General features: G+C 43.1%; 1 protein-coding gene across 2 annotated transcripts in view; it reads left to right on the plus strand.

The window, feature by feature from the left end:
• DEPTOR (DEP domain containing MTOR interacting protein) overlaps positions 1–17,289 on the plus strand; it is a 130,929-nt gene that overhangs the window by 70,114 nt on the left and 43,526 nt on the right. For both annotated transcript variants that reach the window (XM_027581868.2, XM_027581870.2), the window contains exons 5-7: positions 9,414–9,599; positions 11,976–12,110; positions 16,915–16,985. In XM_027581868.2, coding sequence (XP_027437669.1) covers positions 9,414–9,599; positions 11,976–12,110; positions 16,915–16,985 — 392 coding nt within the window. The remainder of the gene's footprint in view (positions 1–9,413; positions 9,600–11,975; positions 12,111–16,914; positions 16,986–17,289) is intronic.

A 17,289-nucleotide genomic window follows, 5' to 3' on the forward strand; every position in this document is an offset into this window, starting at 1 on the left:
GTTGGCATTATTGTGAGCTAACTTCCAGAGATCTGTGGGTTCCCATTTGTTTATTAATTTCACTTGCGTCAGATAAAAGATGAGGTGGTTGTAATTTCTCTTCCGCAGATGTAAAAACTGAGGCCCGGGGACTGCCCATAAGCAGTTCCATCCCAGGGGAATCAGAGCCGAGTGGCTGGAAGGCATTATCTTCTGCCTGCATGACTTTATGTCTAATCCTTCTTGGCTTCGAGTCAAGCAGTTTGTTACAAGGTGTGGGCTGCAAATAAACAGAAAGCATTTGTTTTTTAAGCTTTAGATTTCATGTCTCTAGATGTGCGTTTGGAACAGTATCAGGATTGTGTTTTTGGTACAAAGAACAGAAAATGTAGTACTGATGGCTGGAACAGAGAGGTCCCTCTGCCTCCGGCAGGGACCTGTTTACGGGGGGGAGGGGGGGGAGGCAGGGGGAAATCTTGGGCTGATAAGACGTAGATAAGGCCCCATCCATTTTTGCTCGGCTATTCCTAGAGTTCACCAGGCCTCGTGTCTGCACTGTGGGCGGGCAGAAAATGGAAAGGCAGAGAGGTGTCACCTAGCAAGACTTTGTTTTTTATTTAGGAGAGGTTGCCTCTTCCTGAGAGTTACACCTACATCACGTGGGTCAGAACTGTGTCACATGGTCACCCCTTGGTGGAAGGTGATCAGCTGATCGAATGCTTTTACCCAGGCAGACTGCTGCCCTGTCCAAATAAAAAAGGAGGAAGAAAGAGAGAGTGGGTTTTGGATAAGCAGCTACTATTGTCACCTGCAAGGACAGATGTCTTTATCATTAAGTAACTATGGAACCTTCTGGGCTTCCAAGAGATAGTTTCCTTTTTGTGTCCACACACGGAGTTCCTTGTAGCTCTAACTGAAATTTGAAATAGCTGGGGATACCAGTGTCAATGTCTTAGTTTTGACCCACTGCACCATGGTTATCTTTTTTTTTTTTTAAAGATTTTATTTATTTATTTATTTGACAGAGACATAGCGAGAGAGGGAACACAAGCAGGGGAAGGGGGAGAGGGAGAAGCAGGCTTCCCGCTGAGCAGAGAGCCCGATGCGGGGCTCGATCCCAGGACCCCGGGACCATGACCTGAGCCTAAGGCAGACACTTAAGGACTGAGCCACCCAGGTGCCCCTGCACCATGGTTATCTTAACATTATGGTGTGCGGGGGTAGATAGGAACTGCCTATACTATCTTTACTGCTTTTCTATAAATCTAAAATGATTTCAAATATAAAGCTTATTTTTTAAAAAGCAGGCAAGATTTTCCTATATCTGTCTTCCTTTTTTGTTGTTGTTGTTTAGGAAAAGGTGAAAACAGATATAAATGATATAGAAAATAGATGAAGACCATTTTTTAAAAAAACTGCTAAATCTGACCACGGATTTCTTCTTTTTTTGAACATCCCCTTCTTCCTACTTTGAAAATACCATACTCCTCAGTCTCATAAGGAACACTTGATAAATTACTCGACAGTAATGGACCAGCAGGTTCTGTGGTAACCTTTCTGAAAAGAGTTAGAAAATGCCATCCAGGAATAAGGCTTTGGTGGGTGTTCACACCTCCTGTTTCTTGGGTAAGATTTTATTCTGGTACCTTCAGCATCCCACTGGATGCTTTTCTCTGTGTTGTTGGCCTTGCTGAATTGATCTGGGTTAGGCTGGATGCCTCCTTTTCTTCCAGTCTACCTAGAGTTGCTTCCAGATGCTTCCCCTACATAGGCAAAGTCTGCAGAGGCTTATACCTTGAAAAGGTATCTTTTGGGCACTGATAACCTGGGTCCTCAAGGAAACCCACACATGGCCAACATTAATGGAGCGCCCCTGGCCCAGGAACTGTAACAGGCCTTTTCCCTATGTCTTTCCATTATTTCTTCAACCCATTTTCCAGATAAATACCACTAGAGCTCGGGGCAGTTAAGTAACTTAGTAAAGACTGGGCATCCAGCACTGGGCAAAACATGAGTATCAAAGATGAATCATCTCTGGAGACTCTGGCAGTATTTTCTCAGGCTGAGTGTAATGGATAATGGAAAAATTGTCTGTATTATTTAGACAAATACAACGCAGTTCATCATTTAAAAAAAAAAAAAAAAAGAGTGAAGCTGGTGTTCAGCCCAGGGCCATCTGAGACCAGAGCAGTGTCGTTCTGTCCTTTCGATGAACAATTCCAAGGTAATAAACGTTCTGGCCTGGTGAAGAGTTTTGTGGAAAATGTGCCCGTCCAAACTGCCTTCTGTAAACTGGAGATAGGAATAAATGAGGGATAAGCAGATTCTGATGTTTTGGTGTTTGTCAGCTCATCTACCTCCTCGTTGGCATTATTACATCTCTGGACGGGAGACAGTCTAGAGAGGAGATTAAGGAATGGGGTTCCAGAGTTAATCTGTCAGTGTTTCTGACTTGAACTTTCCAGTTAATAACTATGGGAGTTGACTTTGGGCAAGTTTACTTTGTGTAATCCTGTTTTCTCATCTGTAAAATGGGAATAATTCTAATGGTTCTCTCATAGTGCTGCTATGAGAACTGAATGATATAATCATGCATGTGCTCAGCATAGGGCCTGCCCGGCACAGAGTATCACTCAGTAAATGTTAGCTGACTGTTACTTTCATTATTGTTATCATCAACATCCTCAGCATCAGATGCCTTGGTGGGTGGAGTTCAATATAAATTTGATGACCTCACCCATGCTGGTCTTACACAGTATCTTATCCATACTCCACGCTGAATGTCTATGTGTTAAATAAATCAACACTGAGGTGCTTTAATTAGGCCTTTGGATTTATGCCAACAAGTCCAAAAGATCTAGAAGAGAGTCACAATTTTTTTTCATTGAATTTTGTATGTGAAGTATTCCATTTCCTGGACAAAATATATTTGTGTTTAGACCCTTGCGCTTATGGTATCATTTAAGTCTTTGAAAAACATACCCTTTGTTTTGAGTTTTATTGCTAACAATGAAGGTTCTAGTCTTTGGAATGCACCCAGCTATTATTTAATGATGCACAGAGAAGAAGAAAACATAATTTGACCTACTGTCTATTTATTACCTTTACATTTCTGGCAATAAGACACAGAAGCTGCAAAAACCTACACAATCATGATACCATGTTTTGATTTTCTTCTCTTCTGCTATCCTTACTAGAGTTACTTTCATCCTTCTCCCTCGTCTCTTTCCCATCCTCTCTGCTCTTCAATCAATGAAGTTAGTGCAATTGGTTCTAACTTTGTGAATGTGAAGTGTTTTGTTTTAGTAATATCAGTTAATAGGACTTTATGCCCTAAAACCAATTTCCCGTTTTCATATCCTCTTCTTAATGTTGTCAGTGCTCAGGAAGTAATTATTTTAGTTCACTGACTCACTGTTGTTATTGCCGTTTGAAGAGTTTTGTATCCCAAGCACCTAGCTCTGTCCTTACGTGGCACAGGCACTTAAATACAACTGCTTAATGTACTTGAATCAAGGACTTTTGCTGCTTTAGGAAACAGGGCTCTTTCAACTTCTGAATTCCTTTAGGATGGTTTGCGATGGGTAATTGTGGCCTTAAGTATAGCTCAGATTTAAAAAAAAAAAATTACTTTAATCTTCTCTCATAGTTAGTTCTCAATGCATGTGTTCCACCAAACATATGATTAAAAAGTATGATATGAATATTTTTTAGTCTTGACAGTTTTTTAAATCTGCAGCCTACTATGTGACCTAAGTTGCTCGGACTCTGAAGGACGGTGAATTAGCAGGAGCAGGGAGCCCAAAGAGTGCAGAGCCTTCCCTGGACGCCTGAAACAATGGAAAGCTTTGGACTTGTTGGCAGAGAAGGTACAGCATGTTCATGTGCAGATTTTTTTTTAAGATTTTATTTATTTATTTGACAGAGAGAGAGAGACAGCGAGAGAGGGAACACAAGCAGGGGCAGTGGGAGAGGGAGAAGCAGGCTTCTCACGGAGCAGGGAGCCCAATGCGGGGCTCGATCCCAGCACCCCGGGATCATGACCTGAGCCGAAGGCAGACACTTAACCGACTGAGCCACCCAGGTGCCCCTCATATGCAGAATTTATTTGCCTTTTAGAAGACTAGAGCTGAGGACTAGATCTGCCACCTGTTTAGCCTTGAGGTTTATCAGTACTCTCAGGCAATGTCTGCAGGCTCTAAGTGGTCCTTTCATGAGGAGGTACAGGGATCCATAGGAGATGACAAAGCAAGCGAGAGGAAATGGAGTGAGGAGTAAGATGGAGTGACAGCCTTGATGGCCCAGAATGATCCTTCACCCACCATGGTGCCCTGGGGGAAGCAGTGAACCACATCCACCTCTGCTCCGTGGAGGACAGTGATGAGGAGGATGCTAATCATGGCAGCTAGTGAGGGTCTCCTGTCTTAAAGGTGACCTGGAAGAACTTTTAGCTCTGGTACCAGTTTGCATGTAGTATGATACCCCCCATCTCATCCTTGATGATCATTCTTCTTCATTGTGATAGCCATCATCCTTTCCCACGCCCCTCTGTTTAAGCCCTCTTTTCACTCTGCTAAGTTACTTATGTGATCCCAGATCCAAGACCACCCTTTAAAAAGGCTTGATGGAGGGGCCTGGGTACCTGGGTGGCTCAGTCAGTTAAGTGGCTGACTCTTGGTATGGGCTCAGGTCATGATCTCGGGGTCCTGAGATTGAGGACCAGCCCCTGTTGGGGGGCTCTGCGCTCAGCGGGGAGTCTGCTTGAGATTCTCTCTCTCCCTCTGCCTCTTCCTTCCCCCCTACTCATACTCTCTCAAAAAAATAAATCTCTAAAAAAATTAAAAGATAGGGGCACCTGGGTGGCTCAGTCGTTAAGCGTCTGCCTTCGGCTTAGGTCATGATCACAGAGTCCTGGGATGGAGCCCCACGTCGGGCTCCCTGCTCGACAGGGAGTCTGCTTCTCCCTCTCCCACTCCCCCTGCTTGTGTTCCCTCTCTCGCTGTCTCTCTCTCTCTCTGTCAAATAAATAAATAAAATCTTTTAAAAAAATTAAAAAATAAATAAAAATTAAAAGGTTTGTTGAAATGTCATCCAGAGAACAGTTAGTAACTGCACGTTCTCTCCCTCCCACCCACCCTTATCACACTGCTGGATTCAGTTGGCTTATTTCATGATGCCTCTTGTGTTATGTCATTTGCCAGCAAACATTCCAAGGATGAATGAAAGTATGAGACCTTCCTCCCTCCGACTATATAAGTAGCTTAAAATGTCTTTTATATTCAGCTGAATTTGTAGATTTCAAGATGATAGATTTTTATATTCATCTTTAGATTTTATGTGTCAGTGGAATAGAAGCCAATTTCCCCTCATGTACATAGTCACTTTGTGTTTGCTGAAGTTATCCTAATAACTTAAAAGAGAAAAATGTAGCCACATTGTCCACAAAAAGAATATATGTATGTCACTTTGTTATTTTGGTAGATTACATGACATTTCCCTCACGCTTTCTGAAAAGTAAAGGCACACAGCAAATCAGGATCTCTTTTCTTTTACCAAGTATCAAAAACATTGTGAGCTTAGTGCTTCTAGAACACCCCACTTTCCTAAGCAATTAGATCCTTTTGTAGTTATATGGCTTCAGCTTTCTGGCTATGCCTGATTTTACTCTTATTTTATGTTTGATTTAATACCAAGCCAAGTCAAGCCCCTTGGGAATACTACCCATATGAAAGGAAAGTCTTCATAAGTCCCAGAAATTATAAATTGAATGGATAACTATCACTTTCAATTACAGCTGTAATTATAAGAGCACAACTAGAAAAACCAGATATTGAACGTCATCTTTGAATATTCTCTCTTATTTATTCCTGGTTAGAGGTTCATATTCTCAAGGAGCAAAGGACAAAATTTGTCAAATTGTTTATGTCACAACATTTACCTTACATAAAAGTCCTGTATAGTGTTGGGATCTGAGAAGTAAAAAATTGGAACAACCTCAAGATTTAGAGCCGCCAATCACCGTCCCCCAAATGATTTTTCTTTCCTTCTCTTTATTTTTTTCCCCCAGAGTTTAGGTTATTTCTTCTGTGTTTACCAAAGAGTAAGTCGCCTATGTAGCAAATGGCTTTGTATTTTATAATATAGTGAATGTCATGTTAAAGTATAGGAAGAACCAACTCTTTTCTGTCTCTGGAATATAAACTATATGTCATTTAGCCATTGTTTATTTCTCGAGACTTTACATGTGTAATTTATGACCGAAGGCTAAAGTCAATCTTTAGTAGGAGTCTAAGAACAAGAAGACTTAAACCACTAGATTTCAGATGACATTCTAAATCTCTCACATCCATCATCCCGTTTTTCCTTCACAGCAAAGCCGTGCAAAGTTAAAAGTTTAGTAAGTTGTCCAAAGCACCCTGCTAGTCAGGGTGGCAGAACTGGGATCAAAACTGAGATCATCTAACTCTAGTACCTGTGCTTTTTATTGTGTAATGTTAGCTTCTAAAAGTTATTCAGCCCAAGAGAGTGTTTAACGAAGTGCCAACTTAATTGTTTTGTTCTTATCTGAAGCAATGTCTCTTTTAGCAGACTTTGGTTTGGTGGAGCTTGAAAGGAGGAGCAGATGAGGTGTCATAGTCCACTCACCATGCTAAGATAGATAGCTGGGATGTGTGCTACTACTAAGTAGTAGGTGCTCACATTGTTGGATAAATGAATGGATGCCATGTGTGACTGATTGATGCTATAGTATGGTTGTCTACCTGCACTCTTGAAGCTTTTTGTGACTGCGATTATCTGTGTTATACCTAAGGCCATGCTCACAAACAAAGCAAATGCATGCAATTCAGTGTTCATGTCATTAAACTTTTAATGAGAGAGAGAAAAAGAGAACCCTTTTAAAAGCAAAATAATTCATTGAAAACAATGCAGGTGACACATGCAATTGTCACTTTTCTATTCTGAGAGGAGAACTGGACTCCATCTGTTCCAGCCACACAGCTGGAGGATGAGCACATGGAGACATTCGTTTTCACAGAGTGTGGCTGCTCCTCAGGTACTAAACTCCAAATAAGTCCTTGAAAATTGAAGTGGGGCATTAAATAGAGTGTGTCATAAAGTTGACTTCCCACAAGCCCAATAGCGTCATCATCGGCACCTGATGGTAATTGTGAAAATCACAGCGGTGGTTGTAAAATAATAAAGGTATACTTTTTTTGAGTTCTTACAATCCACTTGGCATTATGTTTATCGGGTGCGGTCTGTTCTCTCATCCAGGTTTTGTTTTCTATGATTCAGTCACGTTTAAGGTCATTTGCACCATTGGAGAGGGAATAGGATGAGTAAAAACTCTTTGAATTTAACCCCTTCATCTCAGATGCCGAATTTACCTTTTGAGCTGTAGGTGGCGGAGAGCTGGGGCGGTGGAGAATGGAGCGTGGCTATGACTTCAGCTCTAGGTCTTGGTATTTAAAGCCTGGGGAGATTCAACTGGTAGTCAAATGTCCATTTCAATTAAAACTATTTTTTTTAATTACTTTTAGCAATTCTGGAATTTGTTTGGATTTAGAGTGTTTTTCTGGATTTATTTATACCAGAGCCAATGTTTTGTATAATTCACAGTCCAAAGAGAAAGCAGTAGGTATACATTAACAAATGTATACAGAACTGTGTATTTTCAGGTTGTAATTTAAGATAGTGTTGCCAAAGTCAACTTGAGGATTTAAGAAATCTCAATAAACTCAGAAAAGTTTGCCAGAGATAAACAACTTCTCTACAAAATTTTATCATAGCATTATTGAATGTAGTGATATAGTAAATTTATATTAAAACTTGACTCCGCAATAGAACCACTATTTGTAGATATCGTATCAAAGTGTAATTGGTTTATCTCTTGGTCCAGGATGCATTCAGCATCTCCTGAACCCAAGAATGCATTACTTATGAAGAACATTGCAGAACTACCACTGAATTAAGTGTATTTGTCTTTGTGGCCAACATAATTCATTTAGCCAAAGTGACTAGTTTATCACCATTTAAAGACAGTGAAACACCCATATGAATCATTAAGTTAAAAGTTGGCAGGCGGACTCTCTTGATAGGGACCCACCTTTCCGAGCCTTGGATATTCATGTAACCAGGATTACTCATAGCAAATGTGCATGATAAATACAACTGTAACCCTAGATTGCATTTGTTGGTGTTGAACCAGCAGGGATATGATGCTATTTGTGAAAAACCTAGAGAGGCTGCTGTCCTAGTTACCACTATTGATAAATGAGTTAATGTGATTCTCATTGGGTTGTGTTAGATTATTTTCCTAGTGATCTACAGAATTTTAAATTTCACATTTCAAAAAAAATTGCCAAATGATACTTAAAAAAAAAAAAACAACCCTTTATCTCTTTTTACCATTTCATAAATTGCAGGACAAAAAAATGTACACAGCATGTAGTCAACCTAACTCAGCAAATTTGAGTTGGAGAGATGGATGGATGAGTGGACAACAAAAAAGTTGTGATGGTATCATTTCAGAATAAAGGAAAGGCTTTAAATGGAACATATTTAGCTTTAGGAAAGACTAGATGCATCGTCCTTTGTGTTCCAACTTCCCATGCTCCAGTAACCTCTTCATGACATACCACGAACCCACACCTTGGTTTAGGAAGAACTGTTGTATAGACCAGCCACTAAATAGTTTAAAGTTAGCTGTGTTCTGGACATACTGCTTATCTGACTACCCATCACAGACTATTCACTGCCAGTCTTTTACTGAGCACCTACTCTGGGCCAAACACGGTCATCTAGGATTTCAGGATGCCAGAATGATTAAGACACAGTCTGGGCCCTCAAGCAGCATGACTTAGGTGGAAGAAAGAGATGGGTTCCCCCACCACCAAAACAAACAAACAAACAAATGATATGTCGTCTCTGTATTATTTTTGCAACTCTCTGTGAGTCTATAATTATTTCAAAATCAAAAGTTTAAAAACGAATGGACGTATGGCTATGGGACTAGCACTTTGCTGAGCACTGGGACACATGACTACATGAAGCCATGATCCCTGCCCTAGAGAGCCTGAAGTTGAGTGGACAAGGCAGAGAAGTGAATGGACAATGCAGGCGCAGTGTGGTAAGTGCTCAACGGGAGGTTACATAGAGGCTTGGACAACACCCGGAAGAGTATGACTTTAGATAGGGGAGGAGGGGTGAGGTCAAGCAAAGTGCGCCCCCCCCCCCGCCCCAAGGAATTGGTTAGCAGATTTGTAAAGTGCATGGCACGTGGAAAGACTTTGGGATGGTGTGTGGACTAGCCATGTGGCATCTGGAGAATTATACTCTTTCCGAAGACGTTTGCCCCTGTTGGATGGAGTCTTCAGGCTGCGGTGCTCTGTGACCAGGATGCCAGGCATGCTTGTTTTGTTTCTCCTTCGCAGTGTCCAACAAGCACCCATTCGTGGACAGCAACCTTCTCTACCAGTTCAGAATGAACTTCCGGCGGAGACGCAGACTGATGGAGCTGCTCAGTGAAAAATCACCCTCCTCTCAGGAAACTCACGACAGTCCCTTCTGCCTGAGGAAGCAGAGCCATGACAATCGGAAATCAACCAGTTTTATGTCCGGTATGTCAGTTTTGTTGTGTATATGATCATGTGCATTTGCCTTTTGAGAACTAGTAGAATAATACCTTTGTGAAATGTTGTTCTCTGGCACCTTTTTATTTATTCATAACAAGAAGTATGAAAAAAAAAAAACCCTAGCATAACCAAATTGTTCCTGTGCAGTCCATTTAGATGTTATGAAGACCATTTTATCAAATTGTTTTTTTTGTGATAGAAGCCTTCTTAAGCTCTCATTCTACCTGATTTGCTTTTCATTTATAAACAATTCTTATATATCAATAACGATCCAGTGTTCTAAATCACAGCACTGAAAAGCTATATATTTTAATGGTGAATAAAGACTTAGGAGGACATATTCAAGTAAAAGGCAACTGATTGTCAATCCGTCACGAAGCGGTGACCCAGAACAAAGAAAAATTGTGAAAAGCAAGCAGAGGAGCTCATAAAGCCCAGGATGTCACATGGAAAGTCAAACAGTTCCATATTTACAGTGACCCCTACCAGAAATGATGCTGACAGGTGTTCGCAAAGATAACCCCGCTCAGCTGGAAAAGGTTAACTTGAGGTGCCTTCTGCGGAGGAAGCAGAGGTGCTTAAAGGGATATCTTCAACTCCTCTGAAAACTTGGCATGGATTGACCCGAGAAACTGGTTGGCCTAAGGTTTGGACATTCTGGGCTTCACCTGAAACTCAGGGCACAGTGAAATGTGTGTCTTGGTTATTTACGGCAGGTGGCGGTGAGAACACTTGCAGTTATATTGAGACCTTTCTGTGCCCCCCGGCACTGAGCTAAGCTTGGTTGCCTGAGTTTTCCTCTTTAATTCTCACTATATCCTAAGAGGAAGGACTTTTCTTATCCCCTTTTATGGGTGGAGAAACTGAGGCATGGAGCACTGGAGGGGCTTACCCAAGGTTACAAAGCTAGAAAGGGGTGGACGGAGCTGGATCTCGCACCAGTTCTGTCTAAACTCTAGTGCTTCTGTTATACTGTGTCGGCCCCCATCCCCCTCTCCCGGGCTCTGCAGATGCAGCTAGGGGGGAAGAAAGAATACAGCGAGCAAGAGCCCCTCAGGGAAAGTGAGCATTAGCAGCCGGTCAGGAACCCAGTCTGTGCTCAGACACACCCCAGTCGTGTGTCGCCTTCAGATGCAAATGCAGAGTAACTGTTCCCGTTCTTTCTAGCACTAACGTTTGCCTGTTTCTGGTGGGCCCGATAGACCAGAAAGTCACCATGATGAGAAGGAGGACAGAGGGGCCGTGGTCACCATAAAAGCCGGCATTTACTTTGTGCTTCCTGTGTCCCAGGCACTAAGCGGGGACTCTCCACAGCTTCTGTCATTTGACCGTACACCTTCCTCTGCCCTCTCCCTTGTTGAGAGCCACCCGCTCTGTGGCAAAGAGAACCAGATCAGAGCCCTGAACTGCTGCCTCACATACACTTCCAGAGCTAAACCTGTGGTATTGTGTTTTAATCTCCCTCTTCCATGGCTCTGAGTGATTAGTGACTTCATATTAAATCAGGAGGCGTGGGGCCCCTGCGTGGCTCAGTCGTTAAGCATCTGCCTTTGGCTCTGGTCCTGCTCCCGGGGTCCTGGGATGGAGCCCCACACTCCGTGGGAAGCCTGCTTCTCCCTCTCCCACTCCCCCTGCTTGTGTTCCCTCTCTCGCTGTGACTCTGTCAGATAAGTAAATAAAATCTTTAAAAAATGTATTTTAAATCAGGAGGCATTTATTACTGTCAATCCATTAAGCGTCTAGCCAGCAGTTAATTTACATCCTTCTGGGGACTGCTCCTCCGCAGGTGCTCAGTCATTCTTGAAATAACATTTTATGTGCCTGAGTACGTTCCCGTCCATTATATAATCCATTCCTTGTACCAGTCCTGTGGGATTGCATTATTCCCACTTCACAGCTGGGGAAGTTGAGGCTCTGGGAACCGAAGCAAAGGGCCCCAGGTTATGCTACCAGTGAGTGGCAGGCTGCAATTCAAATTCTTTTCTCTTTTCTTTCTTTCTTTCTCTTTCTTTTCTTTCTTTCTTCCATTCTTCCTTCCTTCCTTTAGATTTTTTAATTTATTTATCCGAGAGAGAGAGAGAGAGAGAGAGAGAGAGCCCTCACGAGCAGGGGGGGAAGGGTAGAGGGAGAAGACGACTCCCCGCTGAGCAGGGAGCCCCATGCAGGACTCGATCCCAGGCCTCTGGGATCACGACCCAAGCGGAAGGCAGACTCTTAAGCGACTGAGCCCCCCAGGCGCCCCAAATTCTTGCTTTTCTGAGTCGGAGGACCCGCCTGGCCGCATGCGGCAGCCGAAAGCCCGCTGTTCTAGGGCACCGAGGCTAGCGCCCTCATAGCTGCGTGTGTTTGTCGCCCGCACAGTCAGCCCCAGCAAGGAGATCAAGATCGTGTCCGCCGTGCGGAGGAGCAGCATGAGCAGCTGTGGCAGCAGTGGCTACTTCAGCAGCAGCCCCACCCTCAGCAGCAGCCCCCCGGTGCTCTGCAACCCCAAGTCCGGTGAGTGAGCCCCGCTTCTGGCGGTGACTGTGGGGGACGGGGCGGGGCGGGGCGGGTGTGCGGGCCGGGTGCCCCGGCGGCCGATTCTCAGACGGGGGAGACTCGTGTGTGGGAATCTTGGGGCCAACGCCTGTCCAACGGAAGGGAAGCATGTAGATTTGGGCAGAGGGAAAATCAGGCTGCCCCACGGACCCCAAGAGGAGCTCTGGGGTTGGGATGGCCCTTCAGAGTTGTCCCAGCTTGGGGTGAGGTGGCGAGGCCTTTCAGCCCCAGGGTTGACCAGTCATTAGATGTTGGCTGCCCCTGGAAGGAGGACATGACCTTGGGCAAGGCAGCTCTCTTCAGAGCTGGTTCCAAAGACAGTTGAAGATATCAGCAGTCCCAGCAGCTGGGAGAAGCCCCTCAGTCCTGAGAGGGTTTCAGCAAATGCAAAGATCTTCTGGGTCCCAGCACCTACCCCTCCAAAGAAGAGGCACGGATCTGTGCAAACCCAACTCTCTCTGAAAATGACTCTTGGTGCCTTGCAGTTTCAAATCCTAGTCATCGATCTCCATGGCCTTTACCTTCCAGAAAAAAAAAAGTCTAGGCACAAAGGTGGTTGATGAGCTTGTGCTTAGAATCAGTTCTTCAGCCCACAGGTATCTGTAAGTCACAGATACTACTAGCTTCTCATTGCCCCTTACCCACCTCTCTCCCAGGATTAGATTGCGTGGTCCGTATTACTAATAATCACTGCCTTGAAAACACCCTCAACTCCCTTTGTTTTGTGCCCTGTCCACCCTTAGTCCAGTATATCACCTTCGGGGAAGGGGCTTTTTTCCTTTGGCTTACGTTGTTCCCTCATCACCACATTTGGGGATATAAAGATGAAAGGTCATGACCCCGTCCCTCAGTGAACATATCATCTCTCTGCACATGTTAGCAAGAATAAGGTGTTGATCAAAGAGCTTTAAGAGAAAACTGTTATCTAAGGCCGTTGTCTAGGCAAGTGGGTATTTTACTTAATCTAACATTTTTTTTTGCTACCTTCTGGAGGGTTAGCTGGAAGGATAAAATCATAACCTGCAGCACATGAATGAAGAAACTGGCTTCCACACAGACTCTGGCTGGAAAATCATTGAGCCCGCACATGCAACCAGCTTTTTCAATTAATAGAACACTGCTGCTAAGGTACAATGAGAAAGGAGAACTGTATTCTTAGAAATAGGTTTTTTGAAGCCCCTGATCGAAATCTGACAGGTGTAACCTGAAGTTAGAAGCAGAAAGAATTCAGTTTCAGGAAAGGGTCAGCCAGGCTAAAGCCCTTTTGCTTGCTTTCGATTGCATACAATGGTGGAATAAGAACAAAGTGTTAATTACTTAAATGACCTACATTTGCATTGTTTCCTCTTTCTCCTTGCCCCTTGGCTCAAAGGGAAAAGTTTGCTGATAAGCAGGCAGCAAAGAAAGGTCAGGTTGCCTTTTTTGGGTCTCAATTGTGGTCGTCTCAATTGTCTTAATCATGGTTCATAAATCCTACGCCTTACCCATATTCTGACAAGCTTCTCCCTCACTCTTGGGAGGGTTCCCAGGGGGCAGTGAGCTCCTGTGTGATTTTTTTTCCCCTCAAGCAGATAAGCAGGACTTCACAGTAAGGCATTTAAAATTAATCATTATATTTACATCTGGATATAATGCCCTAAGCCAGCCAAAAAAAAAAAAGCTACCAGTACTACCATGATTGGTGTCCTTGTGATAAGTAAATAACTTTCGAAGGACACAAACAGAGAAAGCTAAAGGAAAATTCCATGGGCTTCAAGATTTCTATATTTTTCAACAGAAGAAAGAGAAATGGCATTATAATAAATCATTTATAATTCATTTTATTGTATTAGTATGGTGGTCAAATATTACAGTACAGTGTAATTCAAAACCATGATGAGCTATCATCTCTCACCTGTTAAAACGGCTATCGTCAAAAAGACCAAAAATAACAAGTGTTGGCGAGGATGTGGAGAAAAGGAAACCCTTGTGCACTTGTTGGTGGGAATGTAAATTGGTGCAGCCGCTGTGGAAAACAATATGGAGGGGTCCTCAAAAAACTAAAAATAGAACTATCATATGATCCAGCAATTCCATTTCTGGGTATTTATTCAACGGTAGGAAAATGCGAGCTTGAAATGTTATCCACACCCTCATGTTCGTCCCAGCATTATTTACAATGGCCAAGACATGGAAACAACCTAAGGGTCCATGGATGGATGAATGGGTAAAGAAGATGAGGGATATATATACACAATGGAATATCATTCAGCCATAAAAAAAGGAGGAAATCCTTCCATTCGCAACAACATGGATGGATTTTGAGGGCATTATGCTATGTGGAATAAGTCAAACAAAAGACAAATATGTGGTCTCACTTATATGTGGAATGAAAAGGGAAAAAAAAAAAAAACCCAAACTCACATATACGGGGAACAGATTGGTTGTTGCCAGAGGAATGGGTGAAAATGGTCAAACAGTACAAATTTCCCGTTATAAAATAAATAAGTCCCGGGGGTGTAATATATAGCATGGTCACCATAGTTAATAATACTGTATTGCATATTTAAGAGTTGCTAGGAAAATAAATCTTGAAAGTTTTCATCACAAGAAAAAAAAGTTGTAACTATGTGAGTTAATAGGGTGTTAACTGGACTTATTGTGGTGACCATTTCACAAAAATATATACATATATTGAATCATTGTGCTGTAACCTGACACTAATATAATTTTATATGTCGTCATACCTCAATAAAAAGAAAGAGAACGTGTGTTAAAAGAAGTGGTCGGTATTGTTGTCAAATATTACAGTACAATGGTGCTTTCTATATCCAAATTCATACACCCAGAAGTGGTTATGGGGGAGGGGGGAATTGTCTGATAGGGAATTAAAAGGGCTCAGTCCTCAACCATGGACCTCTTCTCTTCCCTCCTGTTCATCTGAGAGGTTCTTTTCTTGATATTCGATATACTCCCTCTTTTGGGGGGGAACGTAAATTCATGTTCTCTTCTGTGAGCTTTCTGAAAGCAAAAGTCATCATCCCAGCCGCCTGTCATCTCAAGGAGAAACACTTCATTGCCTTTAATGGAGAGGGGGTCTGTTAGGGCCAAGTTTCCTGGTGGACCACTTTTTCTTTTTCGTTTTCTGTTGTACCCTTGTTCCAGGACTGGCCCCTGACCTCTGAATGCTGCCAGCCAAGGGAATTGAATCCTGGCACTTTGCCAGGTTAGGGGCTTGGCCTTGGCCCCTTACGTTTCTTTGTGATGCCCAAGTTCATCGTCTCTGTCTGACTGGGTTAGGAGGTTCCCTGGCTCCCCATCCGCTGGCTCCTCTGGATGGCAGTAGCCAGCCCCTGTCTCGTTCTTAGTGAGCACAGGATGGATGGCGAAGGTCCTTACAGTGGTCTCCCTCTCCCCTTTCTGTGGTGTCAGTTACCCAGGTCAACCACAACCAGATAGCAGATAATCCTCCTTCCCACATAGCGCCAGGAGGTCAGCGGTAGCCTAAGGCTCTGTCATAGCGCCTGCGTGATTCACCTCAACCTTGTCTCATCATGGAGGCATTTTATCATTTCATATCATCACAGGAAGGGTGAGGCCAGGACAATAGGATATTTTGAGAGAGCGAGACCACTTCATATAACTTTTATTACGGTGTATTGTTATAATTGTTCTATTTTATTATTAGTGATTGGTGTTAATCTCTTACTGTGACTCATTTCTACCTTTAACGTGATCCTAGATATGTATGCTGAGGAAAAAACGTAGTATCTCTAGGGCTCGGTACAATCTGTGGCTCCAGGCATCCACTGGGGGTCTTGGAATGTATCCCCTACAGATAAGGAGGGACTATAGTACTGGCAGGTTTTTAGGCAGCCAGCAAGTCAGGGATTGGCTGCTGGCTTCACCATCTTGGTGGTCAGCAGCAGTGAGCTGATAAGAACCGATGTCTTAGGACAACTCACCACTGCCTTCTGGAGATTTTGAGGCCATTCTTCTGCTCACAGAGAGGGCAGAGCATGGGACGAGCCCATGTCGCAGTGGCTGGTGGGCACGGGCATCCAATGCGTGAGTTTGAATCCTGATTCTGCTACCCATGAGGGCTGAGACCTTGAACAAAGCTATTTAACTTTCTTTTTTCTTTTCTTTCTTTTTTTTTTTTTTTTTTTGCTGTTTAACTTTCTAAACCTCTGGTTTCTCACTAGTAAAACAGGGACCATGAGGAACCTAGCTAAATAGCTTTTGTGATGACTAAATGAGATAATGTATTTGGAGCACCTAGCATAGCGCCTAGCACATGCTAAGTATGCATACCATTTCTCTAGCATCATTCCTCGGGGCAAAAGGCAGTGAGTGTGTCCATGCAGTCTGGGGTATTGATCAGGAAATAAGTAAAACTTCCGTGAGTGGGAAGTGTGCAGTATGTTGTGGGGGGTTAGCTCTTGAAACTTGGCTATCGGACCTCTAGCATCAAGTCTCTCTCTTAACCTTGTCCTGTTGAATACATATCAGGATTCAAAAGAAAGAAGTGTGAGCACTAGAAGCCTTTTTTCTTAATAGAAAAATGTCACCCCACTCCTGTGCCACTTCTTTCCATAGCTCTGTAAGTTAGGCTTACGGTTATTCATGGCTACTCATGTTTTCTGTCTCTGTTCGGCTAGACTATACACCGCGAGGCAGGGATCTTCACCACGCTTGTTCGCGGACAGTCACATATGAAGCATTCAGTATATATCTGCTACATGAGAAGGGTTTGCACCTTGACCTTGTGTCTGTCTTACAGTGTTGAAGAGACCCGTAACTTCTGAGGAACTCCTGACTCCCGGGGCTCCGTACGCAAGGAAGACATTCACGGTAGGCTCCTCATTTGGGTTTTTTCGGGCTCGTTTTCTGTGCCATGTCAACATGTCAGTGTACCAGTGTGTAGCTTAGGGATAGAATTGAAAAACCTTCTAATTTTCCTTTTGTCTTTGGCATTATTCTAATAGTAGATTATCTTGACCCTTTGACACTAAAATGCATTAGGCCTTGACATGATTTATGATGAATACAGCATTTTAAACTCCTTTTGATGTGCCCTTAAGAAAAGATTTCCCCTATATACTTAGTCTGATATAATTACAGACTTTAAGGCAAATGGCAGGACAAATAATGCCAA

The sequence above is a fragment of the Zalophus californianus genome, chromosome 4 (assembly GCF_009762305.2).
Source record: "Zalophus californianus isolate mZalCal1 chromosome 4, mZalCal1.pri.v2, whole genome shotgun sequence".
In the NCBI taxonomy this organism is placed as follows: Eukaryota; Metazoa; Chordata; class Mammalia; order Carnivora; family Otariidae; genus Zalophus; species Zalophus californianus.